Below are 9591 nucleotides of genomic sequence, written 5' to 3' on the forward strand. Positions count from 1 at the left end.
CGACGTGTTTTGATTTTGAAACGTGCAGTGCTCATGTTTATTCAACGAAGTCAAACGGCACAAATAAATCAATGTATGGGAAACTGGTAATGTATATCGAAATATCGGAAATGTGTTTAAAAATCATATCACCGTTATTGAAAAAAATTATATCGCGATACATATTGATATTGAATTATTGTCCAGCCCTAGTTTAGCATGACTCCGCTGTAATACCCCCGCCACCTGCTACCTAATAACACTGCCGGCATCTTAAAAGCTTTGTTTAAGTGATGTTTTTTGTTCACTGATCAGAAACAAGAGACCACATATGGAGAAAATAAAACGACACGTATGGTCAAGATGCATCAGTGGCTGCATTTGCAGTACAGTTGCTGAATGCATGCAATCAAAGTTCATGTAGCAAAGTTAAACTATAAAGAGTCCATATATAATTTTATTCAAGGTCTCTTGGACCGAAACAGTTATAAATTAGTTTCACATGACCAAGCCTCTCTGATTTGCCCAGTAGCATCTATAGTACTTATGCCTTAATTTCTAAGAATCAAGAATCAATTTCCATGACATGACTCTTAAGCATTATTGGGGAAAGTTACTTTTAAAAGTAATGCATTACAATATTGCGTTACTCCAAAAAAAAGTAACCAAATTCCAATACTTAGTTACCTTTTATGGAGAGTAATGCATTATGTTGCTACTTGCATATTTATTTTTGAATAAAAAAACAAAACAAAACAACAACAACTGTAAAGGCCCTTTCACACCAAAAGTGAAATTAATAAGCCTCAGGGCAAAAAGTTGCATTACTTATTTGAAAAAGTAACTCGGGTACTTTGTTGCAAATGCAAAAGTAATGCGCTACTTTGCTACGTTTTGAAAAAAGTAACCTGATTATTTAACTCTCGTTACTTGAATTTGTTACTCCCAACACTGCTCTTAAGTAGACAATTTTACATTTATAAAAAATTATTAAACCGACAACTTAAAAATGTGTCAACCTTCAAAATACAGAATAGGAATGAACACGAGATGCATTTTTGTCAGAAAATCAGACACATTGGATCTCTGCAGGAGGCCAGCAGGGCTCTCTGGCAGCTCTGGGGTCTCGTGTGAGATTAGCTAGTGGACAGCAGGTCATATTGTATTCCAGTACAAGTCTAGAAGTCAGATTAGACCCAGATCATATGTGAGCTACTTTACAGAGAAGGGCTGGGTCAAGCCTTGTACTCAAACACCTCAAAGGAACAGCCTAAAAACTGCTTTGCTGTAATGAAGGATTTTTAACATCAAAGGTTCTACTTTTTCAATAAGATTACGATTCAATAAGACAGCATGCGACATCACAAGTTTACAGCGTCTATTAATTATTCCGTGCGCACTGAAAGCAAAATGTTTCCAAAAATCACATCTAGACAGAATAAATTTGATGTTTAATACAGCAACATGGAGGTTATAGTTAAAGCAGGATGAAAACAGAAACCAACTGCTCATCAAAACGTATGTCACAGTTGCAGCTATTTTGGACAAAAACTCATGGAAGATATGAAATTAATAATTTGGCGCTTTATCACGTCAGGCCTGGTGAGGACAAAGTGTGAAGGTTCATGTGAAGGTATGTTCCATCATTAAATGACCTCATTAAGTCAACAGTGTAAGCAGTTATGATGGTACACACCGCTCAAACTTCAATAGACAGCCGTGTGAAGACCGTCAAAATATTTACACCAGGCATGCTGGCACCTCATCAATGGTAATATAAAAATAATGTAGCACATATGCACGGCACTCTAAGGTGACTTTGAAAGACCTTATGAGACATTTTGAGAGAGAGGGGCACGTGTTCAGTGACAAACAACAGAAGCCGAGGTTTGGCAAAGTAGCACGGGTTTGATAGGGATGTGACTCTGCGCATTTCAATTCCTGGAATGCTGGGAACATCCTGTTGCTAGCTCCTGGAATGGCACGGTCTCAGTGGGAGGGCCACGTGTCTTATTTAGTACAGTTCAGAGGCTACAACAGTTCAGCTACAACACCTACGTATCTCTGAACCATTTTATAAACATTTACAAGTCAAGTCATTTAACTCCCCTCATGTTCCTCCAAAGTATATGTACATATGATAAGCTAAGCAATGGTCAGATGCTACCATAAACACTAACATTCAAAAGTATGGGGATGTGAGGATGTTTGTTAATGTTTTATAAGGAAGTCTCTTATGCTCAACAAGGATGCATCAAAAGCACAGTAAAAACAGTAATATTGTGGACGGTGTTGGGAAGGTTACTTTGGAATTGCAAGAGGTTACAGATTGCAAGTTAACTAATGTAATAAGTAGCATAACTATTTCAAGTACTTTATTAAAGTAATGTAACTGATTGCAATCGATTACTCTGATTACTTTTCTAAATTTCTAACTAATGTTTTTCACTCTTAATATTTTTCAGACATTTAAACCAGGAAGGGTTAACTGTACAGGAGTATTTTACAGCAGTCAATGCAATTTGGGAAATAAATCAATTAAGTGTGTGTGTGTGTGTATAAATATTCAGATGTAACCCCTTTTGTAATCGTTAATATGTTCATAAGTAACTGTAATTTAATTACACATTTTATCTCAGTAAATGTAACTGATAACTGATTACATTTATTTTGTTATTAAATTACGTAACTACCACAGTTACATGTAACTAGTTAATTCCCAACACGGATTGTGGAATATTACAATTTAAAAATGGATTTTCAAATGTTCAAGTTTAAAATGTTCAAATGTATTTTAAAAGTTCAATAGAACAGCATTTATTTGAATCAGAAATCTTTTGTAATGTTATAAATGTCTCTGCTGTCTCTTTTGATCAACTTAATGTGTGCTTGTTGAATAAAAGCACTAATTTCTTAAAAAAATATCTTTCTGACCCTTGTAGTGTAGTGAAAGTCTCCTTCTGATACAGTTTTCCGATATCTCAGCACTGATAACATGTCTAGGGTTTAAAGGTCAGTCATGGTCTGCAGAACTGGACATGGAGTAAAATCTATGGATAAGATTGCATGTGCGCTCCAGGACTTGCGACTGCGCAACCGTCTGAGAAGTTCCTAGAATCTAAAGCAACATGTTTAGTTCATTTGCCTGTCTTTAGAGAACCACATTGCCCCAGCTTACAGCCTGAAACACTGATTTGTCCTGCAAAACAACATATTTGTCCTTGGTTCACTGAAAGCAGAATGTAATCCAGCTAAGCAGGTTTTTGTGACTGATAACAATCATTTAAGGCTAGCAGAAGAAAACATCACATGACTGTACAGAGTGTACAGAGAACAACAACAGACTCTTATGTTTTCATTTTCATCCTTCTTAAATGCTACACACATAGATAACCTTTGTTACAGTAAGATTGGCCTGATATACACTGCCTGGATACTCACAAAACTTTTGTGCCATCCATGCTCTCAGGTTACTGTAACAAGCACCACTTAGAAAGAAACCCCTTATGGGAGCAAGACTGTCCAGGGAGACACTGTCCCACAGGAATAGTTTTCCACCACCTCTGTCTTTTGCTAGGAATCCTACTGTTAGTACCATTCTGTCTCTCTGCTCTCCTTACCAGGCTCTTAAGGCCACAGGTATAAAACCACAGTGTCGGGGGACCCAAGGCCATCTATTCTTCTTAATCTTCTCCATCCTTTCACCAGTCTTCAGTCCTCTCCTTTCCACGATATACATCACATGTTCAGCACAGTGGAGGCACAGTTTCTTGCTCAATCAGGAACTGACCTTTATACAGACTAACCCCAGCGCCAGTGTTGTACGAATGTGACGCTGACACGCTCACTCAAACTCTCGCTTCATGTGCACACAGACACACAACTTAAAAACAGATTTTTCAACCGAATCCCTAGAGGGACAGGAAGCTGAAATTAACAATGCTCTTTATCCAAAAATATCTCCCTTCCTGAGTTCCAGAAAGAGAAACATGGGAATGATCAAACTAATTGCAAGAGCACTGGTTACTTCGTTGATCAAAACAACAATAACAAATGCAAGTAATTGTTAAGGAACTCAACAGTTTGGGAAGACATATTTCTAGACATTTAGACTTTAATTTAGATAATTTGACAAATGCGCTCCTCTAGTTTGGCTTCCTCAGAAATTAACAAGTGCAATTAGGCTACACGTTAATGGTAAAATAAAATATGTGTCACTGATTAGAAAGAACAACAAGAAATACCATAGAAATACCACAAACTGGAAAGCACCAGGGGAACTTCTTACTGTGTGTGGTGAGACTGTTATCAGAGTCGTACATCTGAAGAGTTAAACAGTTTTTAGTCCACCAGATGGCTGAGTTCATACTCTGGCAAGAGGTCACACATGACATCATCCCATAAGAGTGATTAGACTGACGGATGTTCAACTTTACCCCCTTTATTAGGAAAAAAAATAGCTTAGTCTTCCAATCAACAGAATCAAGCAGTTCCTGGTTAAAAATTGACCTTGTGGAGGCGATAGATTCTCCAGTCTTCCTGCTGTTGCCATACAAAAACCAATCATCTAACTAGACTGTTGCCATAGCACCAAGGCAGAGCTGGAGGAAAACAACCTGTTACCTTTGGAAAACCAAAGAGCATAAAGCAAACGGATGAAATCCACCCTCTCTCATTAAGAACAGTAGCACCTGGAGATCAATTTCTTAATGCAACCCTAACACTGCAGCTTTACTTAAAACTTAAATATAAGAGAACCATCTATTGTAGCATCTTTATGCCTTACATGAAAGCAGGTGTGTTTAGTAGTTGTTTCGTGACCTATAGCCCAGTTTACAGGTGAATTTGTACTAGTGTAGTGAGCTTTAGAGCATGCTTTGATAAGCGGAAGAGATAGGCTCACCTTATGGCCTACTGCATTCCATGTTAAAGCAGGGCTCGACAATAAGGACTGCCCGATGGCCCGGGGCCAGCATGAAAGATGTTCGTGACAATAGACGGATTTGTCACTTGCCCGATCGGGCCACTGCAGCGTCGTCACAACATTTAATCATTTGCATGTGTTAAGACTTGTTAATTAAAAAATTAAAGCGATTAAAAAGCATTTGGCTGAGAAAGACAACTCCTTTCAGTACTCGCGCGCTGTTCTGTGTGAACAGCGCACGCACAGACAGCCGCGTCTCTGACACGCGCGAGCCGCCTGAACGGGCAAAAACATACAAAAGTATGTCAAAATACCCATCCTGGCAAGTAACTTTGTGGCTTTAACAATGATTAATCTATATTGAATTTATACACTGGAGTACAGATGCACCGACCTGCCGGACATTTTTTGTTTTATTTCAGACTATCTTCTGTTCCGTGCTTGCACACAAACTGCACTGCAATCATTTTCCCAATGGCCATTTGTGTGGAAATATTACGTTATTATTATACTTAGTCTGTAAACGGCCATTAACAGAGGCCAGAGATGCTGAAGACGGACACAAAGAGGAGAAAATACTGTAGCAGGCAGAACAAGATCACTGTTCACGATGCGCAAAATATAGGACGAAAATCCAAATATTGTATTTTATATGAATGCGTTTCTGAGGTGAACGGAACTGACTGTTTTCAGAAATGGCGTTTTCTTTTCATTTTGTCTCAGTATGATGCATTTAAATTAGTGTTAATACGCACAGCGCTGCTGTGTTTACAGCGGCAACCAAGGAAACACTGTATTACTGTACCATAAGCACTACCTGCTGTCAGAGAGTGAATCTGTCTCATTCAGCCCACCTGCGGTTTCTGTTTCATACAGATGTTTTATGTAGCATAATTTCACAAAGCTAAAGTCAGGTTATTCTGTTTTTGCTTTAGATTTTGAAATTATACAGTCTAATATAAAATCAAACATTGCACTTTTTTTTCAATTCATGATTAAAATGCAGTGGTTGCCTCTAATTTTCAAATGGCTATGAAAAGTCAAGGTGCAACACAGAGTGAAGAATATGCAAATGTTATTTTATATGTGATGTTTCAATTTCTGTACCTGAACATCTACAAACATAAAAACCTAAAGCATCATTTAATTTCTATTTTTGTGCTATAGGCCTATATTTAATTGTGCTATTACTTGTAATTTGTTCATTTGTTCTTATTTACTGGCTGTCACTTGTCTTTAATAATGTTTAAACTTTATATTTATGTTTATTTTTGGCTAGTGATTTTTGCTATGGTATCGAAATTGAAAGAGAATTGTACAATTTAATTGGTATCTAAAATATTGGTGTCATATAAGCTTATTTATTAGAATACAAGATAACAGAACAAAAACAATGATAACAGCAACTATTTTATTTTTTGTGGCAGGGCCAGTGAAAATGTTGGCAGGGCAAGTAAAAATTTTAACCACTGGCCCAACGGGGCCAGTAGAAAAAATCCTTAGCGTTGATGCTATAAAGCAATGTTTTTTTTAGCAGTAAGTCAAAATATAAAACATATAAGGAATGTAGAATATTTCTTCAGAGAAGTATGGGACCGGTCACACAAGATACATTCTAGAGTTAAAACAGCAAGGTGGAACTGACTATAATAAAGTGCATTTATATGCATATTAACTTACATCCCATGCCGTTTGTGTATTTGTTTGTTTAAAGCCTTCTTTGGCTATTTTTATGGCAAAAAAAACCCTACTTGAGTTATTAATTTAAAAAAAGAAAAGAAAAAAAAAAAGTCTCAAACTACATTTGGATAAACCTGATTACAAATCTTTAATGGGTATCAACAGAATAAAATAAATTTCTCAGAGTAGTAGAAATATTACAATAAACTCAATTTCCAATTTTTAAATATGCTTATCCCATCACCAGATTCTTCTGATTGGTCCAGTAATTGGTCTTGCAAATTTTTACACTGACCAACATTTAAAGAAAATATGGAGTGTAAAAATGCATCCTCTGTGAATGACTAAGACATGTTCAAATAGAAAGGGGGGGAAAAAACATGCTAATTTTATGCACAAAGGTGTAAAATCTACAGCTGGTTCTGTGAACCAGGACAATTATGGTATACTCGAGGGAAAATAGTTGATTCTCATTTTCCAGGTCTGCTCACATGCCACAGTCTCTCCTGTGTAATGGACATATGATCCAATTAAACGCTCATTAAATTTAAAACTGATTTCTCTCAGTTGTACAAAAATGGTAGTCCTAAATTGACAAACTCAACCACGTCCACCAGAAACATGATGCAAAATAAACACCGAACAGTGTCTATTACTGTGTCCTGAGGACTGTTTAAAATTTCATCAGCTTGGCCTTGTTGTCGTGGATCTACCTTAATCCAAAAAGCCAGTGGGGCGTCTGCTCTGGGGATGGGATAGCTTTACACCTACCCTGTCTGACCACACCACGCCACAGCCTTGGCAGCCAACCGCCACGTGGCTCACAATGCCTGACACAAATGTTGCCCGAGTCAGATTACACAATACACAACCATTGTGTGTATTTGTGTGTTGGAGGTATGCAAATAATAGACGCGGACAGCTCATGCAAATACAAAGAGAGTCCTCTTTAAACTTCCTAACACTGTTAGAGCTATCTGCATATCAGTGTAACATGTAGCTGATGTAGAGACGTGGATACGAATTATTCAAAACCAGGCATGTAATATAAACAAAGCAATATCAAACCAAATGAATAGGAAAATATCAACTCAGCCACTTGAATGTAACAGTCTCTTTCTCCCTAAGCATATTCCTACGATCCTCATCTAAAACAATCTGGATTGCTCCATAGATCCTTTGACAACCTTTTGAGCTCGTACAGACTCCTCTGAGATTAAAATACTTTCTCAGTCTATATTGAACTGTGATGAGTAATTATAGCTCACAAAAACAAATAACGCATAGGTACATGATCCCTATGCAGTTCTCCTATATGCCACACCTCAAATGATGAATCTGCTGGTCTCTGGGGCTATAATGGACTACAGATGCAAATTAGAGTGTGTGCAGTCACTGTAAAGCATCCATTAATAGTTCATTAGCTTTTATAAACAGTCCATTGAGTTCTCAAGTGAGTGTACTTATCTTATTGAGTGAGAATTATTTATAAGCAACCAGTATAAGCTACTTGTGATCCTATAATACTATATACACATGCATTTCAATGTGTCTGAAATGCAGGTTTCTGTGTCCTTTGCTATAGATAAGGGCAATTTATGGTTTATACACTTTTATACTAAACATATTAAATCTGATCAGATGAGGCTTTGTGAAAGGGCCTACACGCAAACACCTGTGATAGCACATCAAATGAATTTCTAATGTGCCAAGTTGCTACAAACCATTAAAATGATTAGTCAGGCTAATGAACTGCATTATTTGTCAGAGGACTATGCTATTAATATCTAATTTATTGGTTTATTTGATTAAACTGCTAGAAAGCACTCAAAGCTGTGTGTTCATGTTTTACCAAGGTTAAGGAAGCTTCATGCATTACCTCTAGCTTTTTGCTTTATTATGCCCCACTCCCATAACAAACAGGAGCGGTGGTTGACCAATATGTCTTTTATGTCAATGCCAATATCTAAGGAGCAGGATGATTGATCAAGTCTGATAAAAGCTAACCAGTTTCATTAGTAAATAGTAATGAACTCTGTGGTTCTGCACTCACCCTGTTATGTGCGGGGCCTTCCGATCTGTGACCTGCGCTGGCACTCATGGTGTCTTGGCCGTCTGAGGTGGATGTGTGGGTGGGGTCAGTAGTATCGCTGCTGGTATAGACTCTGTGTCTCAGGATAAAGGCGGCGCCCTCGTCCTCCCTCACCTCCCCCCCGTCCAGCTTGCTTCCTGTTGCTGCTGCTCTTTCTTAATGAAGCTGGACCACCCTGGCCCGAGAGGGCGCTCGACTCCAAAACTGTCCTCCGTGGATTCACAGCAGAACACGAGACTCGCTAATGGACCTGGTAAAAACATAAGAAATAACATTAAATATAATAGACTGTAAAAGATATAATATATAAAGATATAAATCTTACTGACCCCAAACTTTTGAACGGTAGTCTACATAAGCCCACATTCATTATGTTTCCTTAATTAGCACAAGGGGGCTTTTTACGTGATATAGCTGTAATTAACAATCATACATTTGCCAAATCATATGCTCTGAAACAGCAGCAGCTAAACATATAAACTGGCTCCAATCAATGCCCATTTACTTCTGCTTGCTAAAAGTATGGGGTTAGATGGCACTAAAATACATGTGACTGCAACGATTGAGAAGTTATGCATCTGGTCAGCTGTGGGGTTAAATTACATAAGAGTAACGGCTCAATGGGCTTTTTATGAACGGAGTAAAAAGAACTTAGTGAAACTACAGAGAAGTTAATAAATCCTGTTTCACAACCGGTTTTGAAACCAGTGATGCTGCTAGGGATGTAACGATTAACCGCGAGCCAGTTGAAAATCGATTTAAATATGTGACGATTCAAATCGGTTGAGATGCTAAACAAATTGCAATTCAATTGGGGGTAGGAGTTTATATGAATGTATGTCTGAGGGGAACTTACTGTCTTTCGATGGTATTTTTTCCTTTTCCTCTTGCCTCTGTATAATGCATATTAAAGTTC

General features: G+C 37.7%; 1 protein-coding gene across 1 annotated transcript in view; it reads right to left on the reverse strand.

Moving 5' to 3' along the window:
* The window catches only part of LOC107726009 (adiponectin receptor protein 2-like), a 38149-nt gene that overhangs the window by 10089 nt on the left and 18469 nt on the right, over positions 1–9591 (reverse strand). The window contains exon 2 of the mRNA XM_016535462.1: positions 8637–8925. Coding sequence (XP_016390948.1) covers positions 8637–8684 — 48 coding nt within the window. The 5' untranslated portion in view covers positions 8685–8925. The remainder of the gene's footprint in view (positions 1–8636; positions 8926–9591) is intronic.

Source organism: Sinocyclocheilus rhinocerous, unplaced genomic scaffold (assembly GCF_001515625.1).
Source record: "Sinocyclocheilus rhinocerous isolate Xijiao unplaced genomic scaffold, SAMN03320098_v1.1 scaffold395, whole genome shotgun sequence".
Lineage (NCBI taxonomy): Eukaryota > Metazoa > Chordata > Actinopteri > Cypriniformes > Cyprinidae > Sinocyclocheilus > Sinocyclocheilus rhinocerous.